This window comes from Brachyistius frenatus, unplaced genomic scaffold (assembly GCF_029030835.1).
Source record: "Brachyistius frenatus isolate BFR_SWC_R1_liver_20210118 unplaced genomic scaffold, ASM2903083v1 Contig_17, whole genome shotgun sequence".
NCBI classification, from domain to species: domain Eukaryota; kingdom Metazoa; phylum Chordata; class Actinopteri; family Embiotocidae; genus Brachyistius; species Brachyistius frenatus.
Genome location: NW_027210616.1, coordinates 1,346,706 through 1,370,507, shown reverse-complemented (window position 1 = coordinate 1,370,507; position 23,802 = coordinate 1,346,706). Strand labels below are relative to the sequence as shown.

Here is a 23,802-nt window from a genome sequence, read left to right as displayed (position 1 = left end):
GTACACAATGTGATAGATGTTAAAAAGCTCATTACATGTTTTCAATGTAAAGTCTTAATCTTAAAATTAACTATAGCTGTAAAAATAAATGATGCGAGATAAAAAGTAGAATGTTTCCGACTGACCTAGTGGAAGTAAGAAGTAAGTCAAATATAAGTACCTCAAAATTATACTTGAGTGAATGTAGTGTACTTTCCATCACTGCTTGTATTCATGCACCATTTATTTTGGCCTTACATATTTATAATGCCCATATTAGGCTTTTTTTTAATGTTTTTTTCAGTGCACTGGCCAAAGACTCCCCCAAACCACAAATCCTTTTGTTGCATGACCAGTATATCAATTCATTACTCATCACTCAATGTGTTGAGGCACTGTTAACTGCTGTCTTTTACAAGCAACAAATCATTGTGGGTACATATGAAGTCAGAAACGACAGGGCAGATGTGATTTGATGAAGTGAACTGTGTGGCCCATTCAGCAAGGCTGTGGCATATCAGAGAAAAACAAGGTTAAATTTGGCAAGGGAACACAAAGATGTGTTGAAAAAGAATGCTTTCAGTGCTCGCATACGGGAGAGTTTATGGCTCTCCACGCAGCTGAAAAAATATGCCACTGAAGATTTGACAAGCTGAACTTTTTGTAAAGGTATCTTTATCCAATATGAAATTCAAATGAGCTCATTTCTCATTACTCTCAGGACTACAGTAAGTGTTTTGGTGGTTTCGTTGGGTTTCGTTCAATTGTCCCTTCCTGAAATATGCTCAATCATCACACAAATCCCTCAAGCTTCAACCCACTCAAGACTCTCAGGATGATTATTACTGTATGTAGCTACTGGAATTACAGGTAGGTCTGTTGTAGGACCTATGTTACTTTGCACACGTGTGTACGAAAGCAGTGTGTCGTGTTATACCAGTTTGAGGATGCCCGTGAGGATGGAGTGAGTTAAGAGGCTTAGCACAACAGGCAGATCCACCTAGCTGGGCCCTGCCGGCTGCCCCTGGGTCTACCCCATGCCCTCATTATCCTCCTGACTCCCACCACTCATCCTCCTCCAGCAGAGGGGCTAATCCAGACCGAGGGTGAGGAAGTAAAACCTGACGGAGGAGTGTCGACTTTGGATTAGCACCTGTGCTGTACATCAACACATTGCGGTGTTGCGGCGATTGAGAAAACAAAGCAGAAAACAATCAGTCTGTCAAAATGTCAAAAGCATCTTGGTTTAAGTGGCTAAAAACCCTCAGACTGTTGATAATCTTTGGAAACTGACTGGATGTCACACAAATGCTATCATACACAGTAAGACGAGGCTGAGTCTCAAAGTCCTATCTTCAAATGCTATCCGCTAATGCTATTCCGATTCAAGCATAATGAATTTGTGTGTATTTCAATATGCAACAGCAGAGTGTTTATACAGTCCTTACTGAGTTATCCCATATCCCAACTGGACCCAGATATGATCAATAAATGATTCCTGCCATATAAAAAAATGTAATTAAATTTTGCTTTGATTTTTTTTTTTTTTAATCGTTCATTAATGGAACACAGAGAATGGGGCAGGGCTGGAGGTGTGGTGGGGGATGCAACAGATTGTTATTTTGTGTAGCTAGTGGTTCTTCAGTCCCATAATGACCGGCAAGTCCTGTGCTTTTGGGAACATGTCGTTGTTTTTCATGTGAAAATGAAGCTTGAGGCTATTCCACAGTGTATCAATCAGTGTGACTGAGTTTTGAAGATGCATGAAACAAACCAATGGGTTGGGGGGCTGAGGAGCTGTGTGTGTGTGTGTGTGTGTGTGTGTGTGTGTGTGTGTGTGTGTGTGTGTGTGTGTGTGTGTGTGTGTGTGTGTGTGTGTGTGTGTGTGTGTGTGTGTGTGTGTGTGCGTGCGTGCGTGCGTGTGTGTGTGTGTGTGTGTGTGTGTGTGTGTTGCGAGGGTGGTCAGGGCTTGTCATCAGTTTTTCCCAAAGCATGGGGTCAGCAGAAATGCAGTACAATTCTCTTCCCTTGTTGCCATGCATAAAGCTCCTGTCAACAGACCTGGACCATCTGTCTTGTTATTTACCACATTGCTGTTTTTCTATAAAAACAAAAACTCCACTTCATGTTGTCAGTGAGGAGTTGCATTTATGAATAAGATAAAAAGAACACCAGTAATTAAGAGGCATAGTTTAAATAACTATGCAGAAAAAAAACATTGTGAAGCATCCCGGACTTTATATATACATATATATATATTTATTTATTTATTTATTTATTTTTATTTTTTTGCTCAAGTGCCGGTAAATAAAATCGACTTAATTTTTTTTGTAAAAACAAAAAGAAGGGTGGGGGTGGATTTAAGGAAGGTAGGTTAAATTAACGAACCTAGAGAATGATTTAATAAATGTAAAAAAATAAAATAAAATAAAAACTTTTCCCAAATTTGGACAGTGGATCTCTTTCAGAGTCTTTGGTGTCTCTGAGTTAGGAATATTTTGTAGTTATTATTACCAATCACATTATTGTAAAGTGTATAGCAGGATAATTTAAGGAAGAGCTGTTTCACTTCTAGCTAAAGTCACAGAAGTAACATTTCAAATGGATTAATGTTCAATTTTGAGTCAAAAGAGTTTTTAAATGTGTTGTTAGCTCTTTCTTTTTTTTAAAGGGTTACTTACAGGTTTGTTTGTTGTTTAAATTATACAAGAGTTCCATTTGCAAACTGGTGGGGACATCTTTATCAAATTAAAATTCAGCCTTGTATTTGGGGGTAGTCGAGTAAATGGAAGTAAAAACGAAAGAGAGTACCAGCAAGCTTTTAGTCTTACATACAAAACAAGATGCCCCACTCAAAAGGAGACCGTCTGGACCTGAAGATCCACAGTGCAGAGAGGTTACACAAGAAAAAAAAAAAGATAAAAAAGAAATGCATGTGAAAACACTAAATAAGCTTTCCGGGACTCGGCATAAAGTGTTTGTGCCGCTTTCAACTGTCAGAGACAAGTCAGAGGGTGATGAAGACGAAGGAAGCTAAAATGAAAGAGGAATTTGAGTGATTAAACTAGTACACACAAAAGATGCACGCTAACCATGCATAGCAAATGGGTCTCACCTAAAGTGAGGGCATTGTCTTTAATCAGAGGGTAATTTATTGACTCCCATTTACAAAGCCATAATACTAGTGATCAAGCCCTTCAACCGTAAAATGCAATAAACTAGGGAAGTATTTTGTTAACAAAGGCAAATAACAAGGCCTCACACATCATTATGTTCCCTTCATATCCCATTAGATTAACTCTAAATCCATTATAGGTTAAGGAAGTCATAGCATATGCAGGCAGGGTCAAGAGTAAGAATGTCAAATTATCATTACATATTCTCGTTCCGCTGTATAAATCCTCAAGGCTCCTGTTTCACCCTGTTCCAGTCGTTCCCATCAGAGGCAAAATGAGTACGTGCACCTAATGTTTGAAATGGACCACGGAAAGAAATAATACTGAAATTTGTGAATGTCATGTCACATACACCTGTCCAACCATAACATCAGACATGTTGCTGCTTTGATGCTTTTCTATAAATGAAGGCATTATTATAGCTGTCAACCATCATCTTTCTAAAAAAAAAAAATCTATATATAAAAAAAAAAAAAAATCTATTGACGAGCAAGTTGTTACACATAGCTGGAATGAGTAGTGAACTCTTGCATGACTTTACCTAAAGCAGAATATTGCCATGGTGAAGATGGTGGGAAGATCTAGCTTGGTTTATTCTCATAGCATTTTCACAAGTTATTTCTCTCAACGGAGACACAAATTCTTGTCCATTGGGGAGAACAAAGCCATGTAATTGGCTGCTTCCCCACTTGAGCGCCAGATAGCACAATGTTAATAACAAACTGATGAGAAATTCATTAGGGTTCCAAATAAAAACAATCTCTCCTTGATAAGAGGCGAGTACATTATAATTAAACTGATGCCTCGCCGTTTTCATTAGGCCGTGGAGCCTGAAAACTTGAAGACTGAACCACTGAGATGGATGCAATTAAGCGCGATTGTTTTACTACACATTTGAGTATTGAGTATTAAACGGAGGCGCCAAGTTAACACAAAAGGTGTTCATAAGGTGTGAAAAAGAGACCTTGCAGTTACTTTGGAAATTAGCTGACCACAGAGGCAGATTTTGTCATGTTTACCCTCCAGTCTGCGGGGAACTGGTCATGTCGGGACTAGTTACAGCGCCGACTGCAAGAGGAAGGGACAGGCTGGAGATTGTACTTTGGCTTTTCACCTCTCCCCATCACTTTGGCTAAAGACTTTTTACCCATATACTACTCAGAACCTGCCACCTTTCTCTCCATCACCCTTTCTCTTTACCTCATCTTTGCTCTCTGTAAAATACCTCCATGGCTTCAACCGAATTCGTAGATAACCAGCTTCAAGTAAAGCAGAAAGAGGAAACAAAATGATGAGATTCACAGATTTCTGTGTACTTCTGTGCAATGTGCTTGTTGTGGCTGGGGAGGGAACTGCTTGCTTTTTAGCTGTCAGTGATGCCCTGGCACAGCCCTGTCTGCCCACAAAAATACTCAAGACCATGACCAAAGTGTGAGATCAGGGCTCAAATGCCACCTCGCTTCCTATCACAACACTAGCAACAAATACACACACAAAAAAAGACAAACCAGCAAACCAAACAGGGACGCTCACACATGCACCACTTAAATGCGAGCGCACACACAAAATAAAAGCCTTGGAGGTAGCATAATATGAATCCAACCACTCAATATCACCAGTGACTCTGAATACTGAATCACACTTCTAATAGATGCTTTGAATGTAAGAGAACACAATTGCAAATAGCCTCGCTTCAGAAAACCTTGCTATCACAGACAAGGTAACTTAGAAACTGATAGAATTCACTCTCTCAAACTGAAACCTAATAGGAAGCAAACAGAAACATGTAGTTTAAACCTGATCAACCCATTTGTAAAGAAAAGCCATTTGTGCGTTGACACACGGGTCAATTCCCAGGTAGGGAACTGTGTACACTCAGCATTAGCCCGCTGACAAACACTAAACATGGACTTCATGTAATTTGCCCTCTGAGTCAGTTTTGCTTCCTATTTGCTGGCATTACACATGCAAGTTACAATGGCCGCAGGAAATGGCAGCAATACTTAAACTGTCAGCTGAACATATGGATGGATGAAGCTATTGCCGCTTGACCTCAGGGAAGGGAGGAGGGTTGGGGGTGGAGGGGGGTGCAAGCGGGTCACACTAATGTGGACCAATAATCTCTCCCAGAGTCATTAGGATGATCAATGCCATTCTAATGAGATAACATCTGGAACAAAGGAGTCTAATAGCAGACAGCTGCTGGGCAAAGTGAGGTAATTAGGAGAACATTCAGTGATACCAACTAATGCTGCAGCCATTGTGCCCAGGTTTTGGACCCCACCCTGTTAACATCCAAAAAACAGCATGTTGAATATTTCACACCTCCTCTAATAAGAAATCATAACACTGTAATATCAACAATATTGCACGGGAGTGAAATCGTGGGGGATGGGAAGTAGGATTACCTAGAAATCTCAGTTTGACATGAATGCTTATCGAGCGGCACTAAATTGGTCAATTATGGAGAAAATCTGTTTTGAGGTAACCTTTCAGCTGATTAAATAAGCTATAAATCAATCTTTAGAGCAGAATGACTGGCTGGCTTTTAATAAATGAACGTGGTTAATATTCCTTTTTCTTTTTCCTTCTTTCAGTGTGTGTGTGTGTGTGTGTGTGTGTGTGTGTGTGTGTGTGTGTGTGTGTGTGTGTGTGTGTGTGTGTGTGTGTGTGTGTGTGTGTGTGTGTGTGTGTGTGTGTGTGTATGTACCTGTGGAAACACACTAAGAACTCATTAAGGTAAGTTGGTGCAAGTTGAGTATAAAAATCTTTGCGGTGTTCTGTAGAGTTCACTACAACTTCCAAGCATGCAATTTGAAGTAGCACACTGCTTATTCAAGTGACAGGATGTAAGTGGCTCTATTAGAGGACAAAAATTTGCAGGAGAAAAAACATAAAAAATCTAACAAAAAGATCCACCTCCAAACACTGGCTAAGCACGGAAGCAGGATCCAATTAGCCCTATGCATAGAAAATAAAATAATGGAGAGCAGCGTCAGAGAAACTTCTTAATAGTCCCTGTAAAAGTGACTGTACAAGTCTTTGGCGATCACGAATAAATATAATTACGATGAACAAAGAAAACTGTGTGGTCGAACATGAGTTTAAATGATACTCCATTGTGCAACCCCAAAGCATTAATTACATATAATAAGAAAAAAGAGAAAGGATGAAAAACCTTTCAGAAATTCCAATCAGCATCCCCCTATATTATGCCTACTCCTGTGTAGAACACAGTCGTTTATTTCAGTCTTAAAATATATGCAGAAAATCAGACTCTGAAATGTCCAGTGACATATTTTGTAGCCCTTTGAGCTATTTTATATGGCCTGGCAACTTACTCTTACACGTTTTGACCAAAAAATTGCAGAATTTCTAAAATACTTAATCAAAATACAAAGACAAATCTTCACTTTTGTGCAAAGAAAAAGTATTACAAAGCTCTATTACAATATAAAAAAACACATTTCAAAAACCATAAAGACAGGTTTTTAAATCATTCCTGTTAAACGTAATTTCTCCTTAAACATAATAGTGAGTCTGGTATTTATTTTCTGGAGTATTTACACAATTACACAAAATGTTATTCGACTAAATATAGGCCTAGAGCAAAATAAAATTCTTCATTGCACCGAATCCTTTACTCCTTGTTAGTATGTACACTAGTGCTGTGTGTGGAGGAGATACTGTATACACCAGAAAACTACATTAGTATTGGTGGTTAGGGAAATAGGAAGAAACACTATCAGGGTTTGAGTGCAACAGCAGTATTCCTCAGAGAGCACGACAGTGGCAGTGAAAAAGCTCCCAACTAACAGTAATTGGTTTTAAAATAATAGAATTCATTACAGTTATGGCGCTTGTTCAGAAATGCAAACAGGGGGGGAAAAAAAAAACATTCACTAGAGACTTGGGCTGAACTGCTTCACTAAAAACCATGGGGAGATGAAAGGCATAATTCAAATGACAATTTTAGAACCTTTAGTTCATTTATATCAGAAGCTCAGAAGATAATAACATCAAGATTTTTTTTCTGTTCTTTTGTTCTAGTTGCAGGGCTTGGAAGGAACTTTTTTCCCCTCTCAATTTCATTCTTTTGTGGTGACAAATTTCTCCTCCTCACACGCAGACATGTGAGGTGACACACAAACAATCTAGCAAACAACACCCGTCGGCGGCAGAGACAGCCAACTGAAAGCTAACATGGGAAATCTTGACAGGAAGGAAGAAAATCACCTCACACATGACACTGAATTTGCTGCTACTCTTTATAAATGACTGTGTAATTATATACATCAGGGGTTTGCATTGTAAGATCCTGTGTTGGTATTACATCCAGCTGCAGACTATGTTTGATTCAAGGCCAGCATCTCAGGTGTGAAAAAGACATCCACCCAATCAGCATTAGAAACGATCATCTCTCAAGACCACTCAGGACATAAAGAGACAGGTCAGCCATCTCAACATGATTGGATGTCACCTCACATGCTGCGTCGATAGCCAACATCAAGGACAGCACCATTTGGAACACTATACATCTGCCATCAAATCAGCCCCAGGCCAATATCTAGTAATTGGCCCCATTCTAAGGAAGCGCTTCATATGTTCTGACTACCAATTGATAGCGCCAAAAGCCTTTACAACATATGTGAAAATATCAGCAGGGATGAACATTTTTCTCGCTTTATTTTACTCATATTTATTTGGCACAGTACCTGAAGAAAAACAAGACCACCATATGGCTGCACATTAAAAATGTATGCGGTATGTTAGTGAGGGCACCTGAGACGAATGACAAGGTGGAAGAAGTCGAAATAGTGAGCACAGCATGTGTTGGGGAGCAAAGACATTTCTTCAGTCACTCTCGGTCACCAATGTCTGTGCTGGGAAACAACCCGGGCCATGACTGAGAGCCGCACCTGACCTAGACTGTGTTTCAGCAGACCAGGAGTGGCCAAGAATCTGTAGATTGTCAAGAGCTCAGGGTGCCATTAAGCAAATATGACATGCACGGACTGGTGGGGTCAGAAGAGAGATGGGGTCTGATGCTCATATCTCTGAGGGAAAGCAACTGCGATGGAATACACAAAAAGAGCGAGACAGGGATGTGGCGTCAGCGTGCAGGGATATTGGATAAAGGGATATACAGAGACGGCCAGAAGGAAAGACGGTGATATCAGTGTTGTGGTCCTGGAAGCATAACTGATGTGTTGTTAGTTAGGGGACTGCATCTCTTCATCAGTGTGTGGCCAATCTGACAAATAATTCAGGTAAAATAGCATAATCAATACAACAGGTGTGGTTAACAGCAGGTAAGAGAACAGATGCTTTCTTACAGGTCCATATCATGCAAGTGATCGTTAAAATGGGAAGAAATGGATGGACTCGCTAGAGGTTGGCTCTCTTTGACAATGTAAGAGGCAGTCTCACTTTTGTATCTGTATAAAGGAAAGATAAGAATGACGAGTCTAGTCTTCTTCCCCCCTCTCTGTCTACTGTAAGAAGGTGAAAGTATTGATCAAGACAGACCCATCTGAATGCTGTGAAGCCATTTCACATGTATTCTTCCCTTTAAAAATCAGACATCTAACAAATGGCATTAGTGGGACACATAGCAGTGTGTTACATGGGCTAAGAAAAACCCATTAGGTCAATTCCATAGCAACAATGCGGCTTTTCAGTCACTATGTCGTGCACCAACGTAGCGGCCGATTCAATGGGCACCCACTGCCACCAAGTGCTGGCCTACAGTACTACAATTCTGGCTGGAAAACTGCAGCTGTTGCTGTCTGAGGAAAGGCAGACCATCATGCATGATCAGCTCGTGAATTTACCTAAATGTCCAATGCCATCAGCAGTGTTGTGAAACACACATAAAAACGATCTAAATAATAGTATGTTAATTTAATACACAGCTACAAACTTTGGAGGGCAGACCAAGTATAGAGCATTTGCAACTTGCAAAAAGCTTTGGCTAATTTGGCAGTATAAGACATGCAAAAAGCAACCAGCATGCATGAAGAGGAGGTGGTGTCAACTCATTCAGAATACCGCCCTCATTCAGTGGTACACAGCTGAACTATACTTTACCAACCAAGGTTAAAGTAAGTCATACCAACCTGTGTCTTTTTATCCAGCGCTCGACTTGTGAATTTATATTCATTCATTCATTTATTCTTCTATTCATTTACTCACTGGGGAGGAAAGGCCAGCCAACAAGCCATATGCTGCTGGTAAACAGCTGAAAAGTGATACAGCTTGAAGGTTGCCATTCTAAAACTATGGCCCATCTCTCCTGAGAACCCTTAGAAAAGAAACTGCAAGCCAGACAATAACACAGCAAGTGATCTGGCCTTGATCATGTCACCAATCATTACAGCAGAGAGCTGTCTGGGGAATCAGGGGGAACCTGGCTGTTGATGAGACGATTATGTGGCTTTACTCTTGTGCGCCCAAGTATGACAGTGCCATGAAAGCTCCGTAGCTGATAGGAAGAGACTATACCTTGTTAGCACTCTGTTGTGCTGAGTGGACTTGTTGGCTGAGCAGTAAGGCGCTCCCACAGGGCCTGGTGGGCTTACTGAAAGAGTAGGGGGGATTATAAACAGGCCATCAATGTGAATCTGTCCAAACCCGGACATCAACAAAAACTTTGGTTTCAACTCAAGTTGACAGTGGGTCCCTGTCAACAGATGCCTCTTTGTCCTTTCTGTCCTGAAGTTCTGCAGTTGCGATACAGGAATATTACAGATCAGCAGGGTCTGTGCACTGTGAGCCAGAGTGAAGTCTGCACTTGGAATGACTAGAAATGCAGAGAGGGAGAGGGTTTGGTAAGGTTATGAACAGAAGCGCATCATCACATCACCCAATGCAAGCATTCTCCATGCAAATCTTGACATCCTCAGACGGAGCCCACATTTCACAGAGATCACAGCTAGAAAAAGAAGCCGACTCCATCAACCAAAGCAAATAACTTACTAAATATACACAGATGTAGAGGATATCGAAAAGCTTAAGAAGCAAATAAAGAAATCGGGAGTGACTGGAGGAGCAAGCAACCATAAAACATGGGGATATACAGAATTTCACAGCTGTGTGAACAGTTAAAGCAGATGCGACTGGATGTGATGGTGGATGCATACAGAGAGGCGGGTTGTAAAAATATGCTATAAAGTTTATGGAGCCTAATGCGGCCCTGCAGGAGCCTCCTGCAGAGCTGAGCATGCCGACAGTGCTGTTGAGTGTGTGACAGAACTGTGGGGGAGAGATGTACAACTGAGAGCATAGCCAGTATTCACAAGCTCCATCACTGGCGTGGGGATGTGCATACAGTACATAAAATTCACAGATATGCAATCAACAGAACTAAGAATCCTATTTTTTCCTCCCTGCTCCACTCTAAAATAGTCAGTGTCTATCTCTCCGGCACAATATCTGTAATATCCAAGTCTACTGGAAGTGCATGGAGAAACGAGTGCCGCTTAAAACACACACAGACACACGACCGCGTGCACACACCAACACAAATACAGAGAGACTATAAAGCCCTACTATAGCCACTGTTCAATCCAATGTCAGCATACTATGACCACTTCAGCCTTTCATGTTCCTTTCAAAATAACGAGATCCAGCTCTCCTCTTCTGATTGAAGAGCAATGATTGTTTCTGCCTTTGAAAGGACATATGTTGGGTAGGGAAGGGATGTGTGAGGGTAAAGAGAAGGAAAGATAGAAGCAGGCAAGGACAGAAAGAAAGAACAATCATATCAAAACTGAAACAAAAAAATGAAAAGAAGACAAATGCTGATGGAAAAGTAATGTCTTTTTCTCATCCCCCGTGGGAGCTATTGTTGACTTAATCCCGCCCACACAGCCCGCCCTTTGTCACAGCTAAAACCTTGCTTCTTTCACAGTCCACGAAGGTCAATCCGACCATGACTGCCTGAAGACGAGCCATCCCGCCAAAAGAGCAACATTAACTGATAAGTCAGTGAGGACCGCAAAGTTCAAAATTACATGACAATTGTAAGATAATTAAGTAAGTGCACTACTATATCTATCCATCATCAAGGTGAACTTCGTTACACAGTAAAGTTAGAGTCCAGAATGCAAATATTTGGACAGTTACAGATTTTTGCAGGTTAGGCTCTGTGCTTTAACACATTTGAAATAAAATAATGGATTTTAAAGTATCAGATCTCAGCTTTAACTTGAGTAGGTTTATGTTGATGTTAAAAAAAAAACTGTGGTGGAGATATCATCCTTTTAAAACAGGCTGCCCAAACTGCAAGGGTGCAAAAGTAATTGGACATGTGCCAATTGAATATTTCTTTGGCATGTGTGTGTCCTTTCAACATTAAGTGGTGCACAAAATCATGCCCCAAAGTACCCCCCTCTCTCTTCTGCCAATCATCCGGTGTGTGTCTGTTACGACTTGGTTATGTTTGGCTGCTAGTGGAACTGGCCCATTGCTATTCATTGATCATTTCACTGCTCACTGCTGACAGAAGCAGAAGGATGAATGCAGAGGTGTACAGGAGAATAATGTGCTCTCGGATTCAGCCAAATGCATCCGAACTCACTGGACAACATTTCATTATTCAGCTGGCCGACAATCCTAAACATTCAACTGAAGTCGCAAAAGAGCTTTTCGGGTGAAGAGGTGGAATACCCTCAGTGGATGGTTATCTCATCTCAATCCAGCTGAGCATGCGTTCCACCTGCTGAAGACCAGACTGAAGGCCGAGAGAACCCAGAACACGCGGGAGCTGCAGTTAAGATGTGGGAGAGCGTCAGCAGGGAAGATACAAGTATGTGCTGTTACCTTTAAATCAAAGACTTCAGGCAGTAATTGACTGCAAAGAACTTTCAACAGAATATTAACTCTGATGATTTTGTTTGACTTTTTGTGAATTTGGCCCAAGTACTTTTAATCACACAAAAAGTAAACCGATTCGAATCAGAGCAGCGGGCAGGAACTTTAGTATCTATTGTATTTAAAATGGAGTGTGCTGAATCACACGTTTTGGGAATTGGGATAGTTACACCTATTCATTGGGTGAATGAGCACAAGCTTTACAAGAACTTTAATGTGACACACATCATCTCATAAACTTGTACATAAGCTTGAGCAAAATCTTCTTTCCAAAGCGTCTAAAACAAAGAATGTGAATAAAATATTGTGTTTTGGACCACCATTGGCACTTCCATGTTTTTTTGCTCATAATTGTGGTATTAAATATTCTATCATATCATAGGAACATAGAAGTGTTGTCCCATATGCTCTCAACCCTTCCAGAGAAGGAAACTGAAAATAGAATTTACCTGTAATTGTTACAAATGAATTTGAGTCAGCGAACCAGCAAATATTGAACATCCATTAAAAATTACATCAGACTGCGGATCTACAGATACCCTATTCAACAGTAGTTTGTCAAATAAATCCTTCCAGACAACTTTTTTTATGTCAATCAGATGAACTCTAAAATATACTTTCAGCCAATCAAAGAAACATCTCATTCAAACAGTCCCCTCCTGAGCATGTTTCCTTGATCTTAAATTAAAATAGAATCTATGGTGAACACTGGCTCAGGGCATGGGAGGCACACGCCATTGATTAATTTTTCATTGCCGTTCTTTTAAAGCACCAAGGACATGTGCCACATCAAATCTGCTCAACCTTCGGCACCCAGTTTAATAGCTCACTTGAAACAAAAAATCTTTTGAGGCATGTGGTTTTAAAAGGTAAAGAGTTGAATGAAGGAGGGAGGGTGCCTTGATTTCCTTTCAGCCTCACCATATTCCTTTTACTTTTCTTTTTTTTTTCTTTTTTTTTTAAAGGTCCTTCGCAAGCACTCCTGGCACACTGAACGAGCACTTGATTGGAGTTAAAGAGGAGCCAGATGTCTCCCTCATATCCTTGCAACTCTTTTTCTGTTCCGCTTGTTTCCCATCTGGATGCTTTGCAATTCTCTATTCTGGCAATAACTATTCGTTTACAGATTATCCTAAAAATCCTCAACACATAAAGAAGAGAACAGGAGTGAAGGTAATTTACCTAGGAAAAATACAAAATCAACAAATCAAACAAACAAAATGCATAGCGAGGTCATTCACTTCATTGGAATTATGTATGAATATGTAGACTTACGATTCTCAAAGGTGAGGATTTTTATTGTTTCTGTGTTTGTAAACTGAGAAACTTTGGATTTGTAGCTGTTGGTAGGACAAAAGTTATGTGCAGAGATGGTATATTGAATGAATGCTTTGAATGTAAATTGGTTGTTCTTAGTTAAGGTATTGATTTAGTATTAACAATAATTAATGAAGATAAAATTGTAGCTACAGAATAATCATAACTAATATTTTTAAAAAAACTCTAGTTCATTGCAGGTAAATTAAACTCTTCATCCCATTTCAGTAATGAAGAATAATATGAAGGCTCAAGGCTTATTCAATGTTATGCTTGTGAGATACACATAACATATTTTTAATTTGAATTATCAAATATAAAGACACAGAGCACTTTTGCATGAAGTAGATTAATGAAATTGAATAACCTTGTCGTCAATCAAGTGCTGTATAATTTGTGAAATTTGTGTTATTTAAAAAATTATAATTTTTGTCAAGATTAATGCCACATCTCATATGTGAGCTCATAAATGGTAAATGGTGACGTCATCCACACAACCCTATTCAGGAGAAGTGGTCAGTGTCAAACATGTCCTTAGCCAGGCTATATGAAAAAAATGAAAAAAAAAAAAACCACATCTGCACTTTATACTTGAGCAGAAAACTAAAACACTTTTGTGAACTATATCAGCCACAGCTCAGCCAATACAGCCTCACCTGACCTTTCCGCTCAGGTCTGAGGCATTTTAAAGCTCTTTGATCAAATCCACATACTGACAACAATACACTGAGATATACAGGGCATTTTTACACAACCACATTAACCATCACTACCTGACAGAGCTCTGGTCAAAGCTGACCAGCATGTTACCATGGAAATATGCAGTCTTCTGTCCAGTCATACAGATATTGATCACCTCCCTGGTCTGAAGATTGCAGGTTTTCGAGCAGCACTGAGTTGCAGAGCCTGCCAATGGTAGGGCAAAGAGATGAGACGAAAGTCTACGGTACTTTGACAGTAACACTGCGGGAGTCTGTTACAAAGTGGCCAATATTTACAGAGACTGATGTTATAAAGCCATTGTATTGGCCAACAGGAAGCTGCAGCACACCATATGAAGAGAAGTGTCTGGTCCATCTGGACTGTTTGCATCTACCTGCAGGCATGCTGTTATCTAGCTATGTGTGTTGCTCATATTTTCCTCAATCTTTTTTTAAAAAGGTTGAGAGAGCATATGAGATATAGCAGTGCTGTACACTTACACAATGGTCAGAGTGGATTAGAGCCAATTCAGTCTTTTATTCCCACCGCATTCTGTACTGGAAGAGGCAAAAGTGCCAGAGAGATTTCATGCTTCAGACAGAGGAGTTGTAGTTGTGTTTTCCCTATAGACAATCCTAACCAACACTTTCCTTCCAGCGTATCTGAAAGCACTCCGTGCCGCCGCCACATGCTGACAGCGTGAAAATGGGAATCTGCCAACAAAGCAGGGAGCTAACTGTAGTCCACGATCGGCTAACCAGGCTAAATGCTCATGTTTTTTTTTTTTCTCTCTCTTTCAGTGGGGCTTTTAAGAATGACAGCTCATAGCTTTCAGTATGTTAGCAATATCTGTGGGCTTGTGCTGCAGGTTTGACGCTGAGGCTACAAATACCAGGTCAAATGCTTCAGCATGCTCTTGAGCTCATCACATTTCAGATGAGCAGCCAGGATAGAGGCTGGGTTAATTTTTTTATATTGTATTTAGTGAACACAATGATGCCATTGGTGCTGTTTGAGAGCTACTCCATCCACGTCTACACAGGCTAAGCTGAAAAACCCACTCTTCCCTCAGAAATAACCAAGCACAAAAGAATAGTTTGAGAAAAAGAAAACACAATCGATACAAAACGTCTCTGTAAAATGCCTCAAAGAGCAAGGTTTGTGTGAGAGCATGGGCAGAGCAGAGGCCAGGTCACAGAGCACTACTTTTCCTCGTCTGTTTCTGTTAAGCTTTACAGTCCTTGTAATCTGTACAAAGCTCTCAAAAGGCAACAAAACACCATTTAAAAGCGACAATTCAATACTTGCCAAACCAAAAAACACAATCTGAAAATGTTCTTTAAAAAGTCAACAGGTTGCCACTTTATGACAGAAAAAAAGCAATTGGCATAGTATAGTGTGGAAAGATTTAAAAGGAATGCCAATACAATGACAACGTAAATTTACGTCATTAATATTATTTGGGCTTTTTGTAAACTGGTTAAAATAATATAACAGCAACAACAAAAATAAGAAGTAGCATTTGTAAGAAAACAGCCTTGTGCCTTAATTTTGTTCAAACTGAGTTGTAGACAGCGAATTTAAATATATGGCCATGAATACTTCCACTATATTAATATAGTTCAATATATCTGTGCAAGGCAGAAAAGCATAGCTGTTCACTATGGTTAAGTGTGTGTGTGTGTGTGTGTGTGTGTGTGTGTGTGTGTGTGTGTGTGTGTGTGTGTGTGTGTGTGTGTGTGTGTGTGTGTGTGTGTGTGTGTGTGTGTGTGTGTGTGTGTGTGTGTGTGTGTGTGTGCGTGTGTGCATGTGTGTGTATGCTCAAACTCTTATTAAGTGATATATTTTCTCAGTATGTGCCGTGTCTCAGACAAAATGAACGCCATTAAAACTAGTTAGATGCACCATGTTCTGAGAAACAGATTAGATTAGAGTGAAGATTATGAGATTTTGTGTACAAGCTATCAGTCTTTGTTGATAATACAATATTCAAATGCTAATAGGTGTTACACTGCAATCTATTTCAAAAGAGAAACAGCACAAACCAACAAAAGGCTTCCAAAGTCATTTTCAAGCTGCATAAATTCAAAATCCTTCAATTGAAGGAGCCACAATTTACATGCAGGAGTAGTGTTGACAATTTATAGCCTTTTCAAATTAAAGTCCATTAGCAATATCAAAGCTGAAAATGAAAATCCAAGCCATTAAAATGACCTAACGTGTGTGTGTGTGTGTGTGTGTGTGTGTGTGTGTGTGTGTGTGTGTGTGTGTGTGTGTGTGTGTGTGTGTGTGTGTGTGTGTGTGTGTGTGTGTGTGTGTGTGTGTGTGTGTGTGTGTGTGTGTGTGTGTGTGTGTGTGTGTGTGTGTGTGTGTGTGCGTGTGTGTTCGTGTGTTTAGGGGCTGAATGAAGACAGATACATAGAGGTAACAAGATTCAGAAACCAAATAAATAATGGCCTACTTACCGTAACTTTGCTCCCAGTTATCTGCATGCAGCGATCAGCGGAGAAGGTTAATGTGCAAAAAGACACAAACAGCACAATCATTAGTAGGCCAGAGAATCCTCTCCATTACACGTTGAGGCATTAGCGTAACTTGTGTGACATCACAAAAATCATTCACACACTTTGCAACTAAAATATTTAAAAGCCAACAAGAGAACTTTTATAACTGTGGCCGCATGCTTAAGATAATGTCTGTTTGACTGCCTTGATTTTTCAATTTTCAAATTCTTACCAAGAGAGACACATAAACACACAAAAACATGGATAAATGTAAACATCAAAACAAAAGAATGCACAAAACATGTACATAAAGGTGAAAACTGTGGCAGCAACAGCAGTGGAAGTGATGACTCAACATGTTTAGACATGCCAATTTCCACACAAGGGATTTATTAAATGATTACCAGGGTAAATATGACTGTCCTTGTGACCGACTGACTGGCTGGTATTGATTCACAAATTCATCCCCCAAAAGGAACAGCGACTTGTGTGGGCAAAGAGGCTGCAGAGGGTCTCTCTGGACTGAAATCAATCTGCTGCCATTAACGTTGGGCTTCAGGTGTCAAATTTGTGTGGCAGAGCTACCTTGAAGCCATGCAGTCAGCACGATTCTTGGAATTTAACCTTGTTATCTGTCAATAGTGGCAGGTAGCAGAAGTGATTTTCATTACTGCAACTGTGGGGCTTGTTTCACAGTGGGAGGGTGTCTGTCAACACAGTAAATGTATTCTAATCTGTGGCTGAGCTCTTCTTTCCCTGCTACGTGTTTCTGAGGAAATTAATTTTGATCGTAGGAAGTTACACGACACACTGAGCTCCTTGTTTAGTCCTTTTTTTTTTTTTACTCCTTTCTCTCCAGTTTTCAGTGAAAGAATGCAAAAAAAATCTCCCTTTCCGTTTCTTTAACTGTCACTCTCCAGGTCTGTGACCATTTGATGCTTGATTTCCCCTTCCCCTCCATCCTACCGAGCGTTTATGACAGCCATAAAGTCCGTTTTACACTTGCCACCACCTGATCACGTAAATACCACAATTTAATCGCACTGTGTATCCTCATTTTCATTGTTCTCCAGGGAATTCAGCATGTTGCTGTCTAGGGCTGGGGAATGTGTTATGTGAATACTGCAGACTAGACACCTTGAGATGAGTCACACACACACACACACACACAACTTTCCACAGATGTTGATGCCAACAATATTAAATAGATATTTTTGTGTCTTATTTTACAGCAGCCTGGCCAAAATAACAGACACTATCTTTAGTGTGCTCAGACAATAGTCAGGGAGGAGCTTGAAGGGGAACAGCACAGTTTCACTAACAAGTTTGTATTTTGAATGCAATGTAACACCTTATTCTCACTAAAACAAGGGCAAAAATTCAGGCACGACCTCATGAAATATGATACTGACCATGCTACACACTATTGTATAAATAAAAGGACGTCACTGGGTACAAGTACATGGACTATCTTCTCAGTACAATATAATCATTACCACCCTTTGTCATGATGGAAAAATATTTACTAATTGCATAAACGCCCATCAATATAATAATTAAGGGGTCTGGATGATCTGAGCAAATGCACGGCCCATTAAGAGAACAAGGTGGAACATTGATAGTCGCATCAAACAAATGGTGAATAAACCTGCAATAACAAGACTGAACAATCCCCCTCACAAGATCCTGCCATCACACCCTTCCTGCATGACACACAGCACGTTTGAAATGAAACAAGAAAATATTCACTGTTGGTAGTCAAAGTAAATCTCTGAGAAATGAGTAATTTCATTAGTGTGAGAGGGAAATTCGGCAGTATTAATTATGTTGGCACACATGTATAGTGAGAAGAAAGAACAGGAGATGAGGTGAGAAAGAAAGGCAACTGTCCATGCAAAGCTGATGGTCAAGGACGTCCGCAGACACACTCCTGCAGAAGCAGAGCTGGATTCCAATGAAACACAGCTCATATTCAAATGAACAAGGTCAATGTAGAATTCCCCTGTGAAAAGACACTCCACTTTGTGTTGGGGGTAATTTGCTAGACTCCTGCTGAGGCACCCTGGTAGAATATGGGAGTGTTCTCAATCTTGCCTGGCGACAGACTAGTAGGGAGGTGGCAATGCATGAGGGAGAGACGGAGGCAGAAACAAGCTTTGACTTTCTTCTGAAAGACATATTTTACAAGAGTAAACAAAGTAATAATCAGCCTTTGCTCATATTAGCTGTTATTTCAAGCCAAATAGCTGTTTAAAAATGTTGCAGCCTGTTGTTATGGTGTATGGCAATATTTATAAATGATGAATCTACACACACAGGGAAGTTGTACCATGTGAGGGAAACCTAAAGTACCTCAAGCAATTGAATTCAAGGAATATTGCTTTTAGAGGAACACCAGAGTACATGTTGAACTGAGCAGGTCTGCACAGACAGGCAAGAAAAAGGCCACACAATATCAGGAGATATTTATCATTCCATCAATATTTACTGATTTAAGCCTTTGAGCCTGCGTATTCTGCTATAGCTGTAGGTTAAAATAAGTTAAGTTTAAATACACAAATGTGAGTATTGATATGGTTTTGGGACCTGGAGACATGCCTGAAAGTCCCACTTAAAGAAATGCGTAAAACAGGATATTTGTGTAAAAGTAATAAATCCTGTACTAGTGGACCCTGTTAAAAAAAAAAAAAAAAAAAAAAGGAAATTCAGTAAAACGTGTGAAGCCTTTCCATATCTGCAATCTCAAAATGCAGCATACATCTTTGGTAGAGAAAGAGTGAGTCACATTTGCAGTGAAGGCACCACAGCAACATAGACAAAGCCCAACAAGTCCAAAATTCACCACTCCTGCTTTCAGGCACCATTTGCATTCCCAGAAGAGAATATCCACACTGCATGCTCATCAGCACCCACAAGCTACATCAGCCCCAGATCATGTCTAACCCTTCATTTTTAACACAAATAGGCTCATACATGCAGACATAGTAAAACTCTGTGGAAAAACTGAAGAGATTTTCAAAAACAAAGCCGTTACTTAAAAAGACAAACAATGACATAAACCTGTCTTACAGAGTCTGAATTAGGCTTCTCTATTTTAAACACATCATACTTTTAAGGTATTTACTGGCAAACTAGGTTACTGAAACCCAAATTATACTGTCCAAGATACCATAGAGCACATGAACACTATAAGACAATTTATATAACATTCAACTAAAGTTGCAGACTGCAGTCCTCGAGCTTCATTGTTACTCAGATTTTGATAAGTACAATTGATCTCTTTTCGGCTATTCGGACCTAAACTAAGACAGGGTATTTAATTTGGTTAAAGACAGTAGTCAATTTCCAAAGTAGATTTTATTTAGTTAAAAACAGGTAAAGTGAACATGGTTCGTCAAGGCTCTAGGATTAGCGCATACAATTTAGGTTGTTTCTGATTTCTTTTTACTAATTTTTAGACTTGCAAAACAATTTTTGTAGGTTGTTTCAGTCGCAGTACCAGATATACTCTTACACCATGAAATAAATGGCCTGCACTTTTCTCTCTCGTTGTTACGGGAATAGTTGTGTGGATAGTGCTACTCACAGCGAAGGAGACTGTGTAGCCGTGTCACTTACACATGTGTCCCCTAAACTATTACACCGAAGTAAGTTGTCTTTATATATCATTATTATGTGATACAGTGACTGGATGTACAGCTATTCCCTTGTGTAACTATATGAACACTTGCAGGAATCTGTATGCACAGATACATCATCACTGACATTCAACTATCCCCCTCCCTCAGCCCTATTAAATGTGATAGCAGGGTGCTGACAGAAATCACATTTTGTCCTCTGTCCTTTGACTACACGGATTACGTTATTCATTTGAATAAAATATCAGTCCTCACGAAGGATAATGGGCCCTGTGAGGAATTCAATCATCTTGGATAATCATCATTATCAATAATGCCAGTTAATTACCATAACAATGAAGGAGGTAATAAATGATGATGTCAAGGGGGAGCCACTAGGTTCGAGAAACAGGGGGGCCGAATTCACCATTTTATTTTACGCGAATTTCTTCTCACGAAGTTGGCAGTGACTTCAAAAGAGTAATGATAAAAGAATCTATCATGGGTTACTGCCAAAACTGTGTTTATTGCTTAGAGATATTAAGTATCAGCTCTCTACCAATTTACTAGATTGTAGAATCACCAAAATTAAGATAATCCTAATTTAAATTAATACTAATCTCAGTATAAAGCTATTGATAGTAAACAGTCCAACAAAATTGTTCTGCTAAGAATTCAGAGTGAACATAACTGTGCAATGAATGTTTAACACAAAAGTGTTCATGTTCACCTCTGTGTTTGGTGGTTGTGCTTTGTACTGTCATACTGCAGCTGAAACAACAGGTTAAACTTGGTCTAATCTTGGTAACCAAAAATGAGGCAAGACACCGCCACCGCTGGCAAAATTCACATGCAAGTACACAACTGGACAACCGACAATTTTCATGCAAGCATACGATTGGACAAGCACCGACCATCCACCTAGCATTGAGTGAGTGGGTGAGTGACTACAATTTACATTGTGAATTGTGGCACGATGGGAGGAAACGATGAGGTAAATAAATCAAAATTGCAATCAAAGAAGTGGGTCTCAAGCATGAAGAGTGGAGAAAGGCAGTAGAAGTGTGCAAGAACGAATGCAAAAAGCAAACCATAAGGTAGAGGTTACACTCATTCTGGAGAGTCGAGTGGAGTGCCGTCATATTCCAACCCACCCACAAAGATTATACAGTACAATTCAGTTTAGAAAGATAAAACACTTATTCTCTCACTTACAGATTTGGCAGTGGCTGAGATGTACTGGACCACCATCTCGCGTTTGGTGCTTAAGTCCTTTCCACGCAGAGGGGTTTTGCGGTCCTCGTTCAGGTTCATGTCCTCCTAGATATACAGAGACAGTAAGGGGAAATTATGTAATGCTAGAGACTGGGTATTACTTTAAAAAAAAAAAAAAAAAAAATTAAGTAAATTGTTGATTAATTGGTCAAAAATACATGAAAATAAAAGTGAAATTATTTTCTCTTCACAGCATACACTGAGCTGCATCAAAGGCAATAAGAGAGACTACATGTTGCATACACCGACTTCTGGTAACAAACCAGTTGTACACTTACACCTAATAAAACACTTCAAAATAAAATTTCAAAACCAGGTTTATAAATTACAAGCAGGAAGACACAATTTAGACCAAACAATTATCCTTCCTTTTATATCACATCCTGTTATGGTTGAATAAAATTCTTCTTTGTATCTATGTGTTTTTGTTAAACCCACAAGGTACAGAAGCAAAAATAATGGCAGTATTAGTCCTTGAAACCAAAGTAGCAAGGCTGCAGCAATAAAAATCAAAACCCAAACTCTGAACAGGAGAACAAAATCAAACAACACTACCTCAATTGAGGCCATGCAATCACATCAGATAGGCTGGATAGGCAGTATCTGCGCGTTATTGGGAGTATTATCTTCATGCTACTTTAATTCTGCATCACAAAAGAGGTCTTTCATGTGAGTGACATCGGGGGATAGAGCGAAGGCCGGACAGAGCACTAAAAGCTACGGAACAACATGATGATTAGAATGGAGGGGGATGTTTATCAGAAGCCCTCTCTCCCTCGGAGAATGGCTAGAATGAACCGAGTGGGAAAAAAAAAAAAAAAAACACCCCCCTCGGTTTTAGGATGGTGAGCAGAAAGTTGTGGAGGCATGCTGCCCTCTGCTGGGAAGCGAAGAAGATCATGTGTCTTTCAGTAGGGTTTATCTGATTTGGCAGCGATTCTCCTCCATCCGATTTAGTGTCAAATTCACCTAATAAATGAAGTATGCCACTTGTAAATAATAACAGTGTATTATACAGAGGTTTGAATATCTTACCACAAGTAATCTGATTCAAGCTGTCAGTGAAGCATGGGGAGGAATCCTATCCAGGGGTACTGTGACCTAAATTCCTCCAACTACATTTCCTCTAGTAAATACCCTCAGAGAAAAAAGAAAACCATTAACATCTTTTGTCGTACAGGGAAGGAAAAAAAATTCAGCTGAAACTTTTACAATTGGCATGTTTTTTTCACCCAAAGAAACCAGCAGGTTTTTTAATTAATCTTTGAACCCAGCTAATTTATCTGCTTAATTGGCATTCAATAAAGGAGGCAAAATGTGTCAGGGTGAGTACATTGTAGGAGGGGTAGGGATAGTGGGCCTGCGGGACGCTTGTCAGGGGGCAAACTGGAGGAATGAGCCCTCCATGTTTAGCTTCCAAAATGATTAATGCTCTTTTATTAATTATACCCTCACAGGCGACATAAAAAGAGTCTCAGGATATCATGACTGTGCTGCTGGTGGAACTGAAACGAGGAGATTTGAGTTTGCATCGATGACAGTGGAGTTATAAAGAAAAATGTACTAAAGCTTGTTGTCTGATGCTGGTCTGGCAAGCTCTGCTAAGAATTTCCGAATAGTAATCAATCTGTATTTGCCAAAGATAATCTCATTCTGTAACACTTGGCAAATCAGGCATCAGTATTCCTGTCCATCCCAGTCAATGGACAGAACAGGCTTTACATGTACGCACAGTGCCATATTGTTTCCACTTTTTTGGCTCCGTATTCCAGCACACCGGACTTACATTGACAAAAAAGGCTGAGGTTAATGAGCTTACTTTCTGCTTTAAAACAGAGGTTTTCACATCTGTATTGGTTATATACATACAGAGTTTAGGAACACAGCACAATGTTGATCCTAAATACAGCCAAAGCCACCAATGAGATTTTAACAGTGTAATGTTCTTGAGTGTCCAGTCACCTCAAACCAACCGAGCAGGTGTTTCACTCACTACAGACCAGTCCCCAAACAAGCAATAAGTGAAGATGGCTGCACTACAGACCTGGCAGCGCCTCGCCGGGGAAGATACCAAGCATCTGCCGAAGTCTGTGAATTGTAGATTTCAGGCAGTCATTAACTGCAACAGATTTGTAGCCAATTATTACTCATTTGGATTATTTTTCATACTTTGAAATTGAAGCTTTTGATCTGACCTAAAAAAAAAAAAAAATGCGCATAATAAATAGTACAATTTCTGAATGGTTCATCTGATGAAGGTGTAAGCATTTTCAAATGAAAAATTTAAGTAAGCAATGTCGTTTCATAGTGACTTTCATTTCAAATCCAGCATACCCGAGTACAGAGTGAAAACAACAA

At 39.8% G+C, this 23,802-nt stretch overlaps 1 protein-coding gene across 4 annotated transcripts in view; it reads right to left on the bottom strand.

The window, feature by feature from the left end:
* Nucleotides 1–23,802, bottom strand: part of diaph2 (diaphanous-related formin 2) — a 371,302-nt gene that overhangs the window by 327,024 nt on the left and 20,476 nt on the right. For 3 of the 4 annotated variants that reach the window (XM_069694228.1, XM_069694230.1, XM_069694229.1), the window contains 2 exons: nucleotides 21,385–21,489; nucleotides 16,514–16,534 (listed from right to left, as the gene is read on the bottom strand). In XM_069694228.1, coding sequence (XP_069550329.1) covers nucleotides 16,514–16,534; nucleotides 21,385–21,489 — 126 coding nt within the window. The remainder of the gene's footprint in view (nucleotides 1–16,513; nucleotides 16,535–21,384; nucleotides 21,490–23,802) is intronic. The other variant, XM_069694231.1, reaches the window with a different exon arrangement.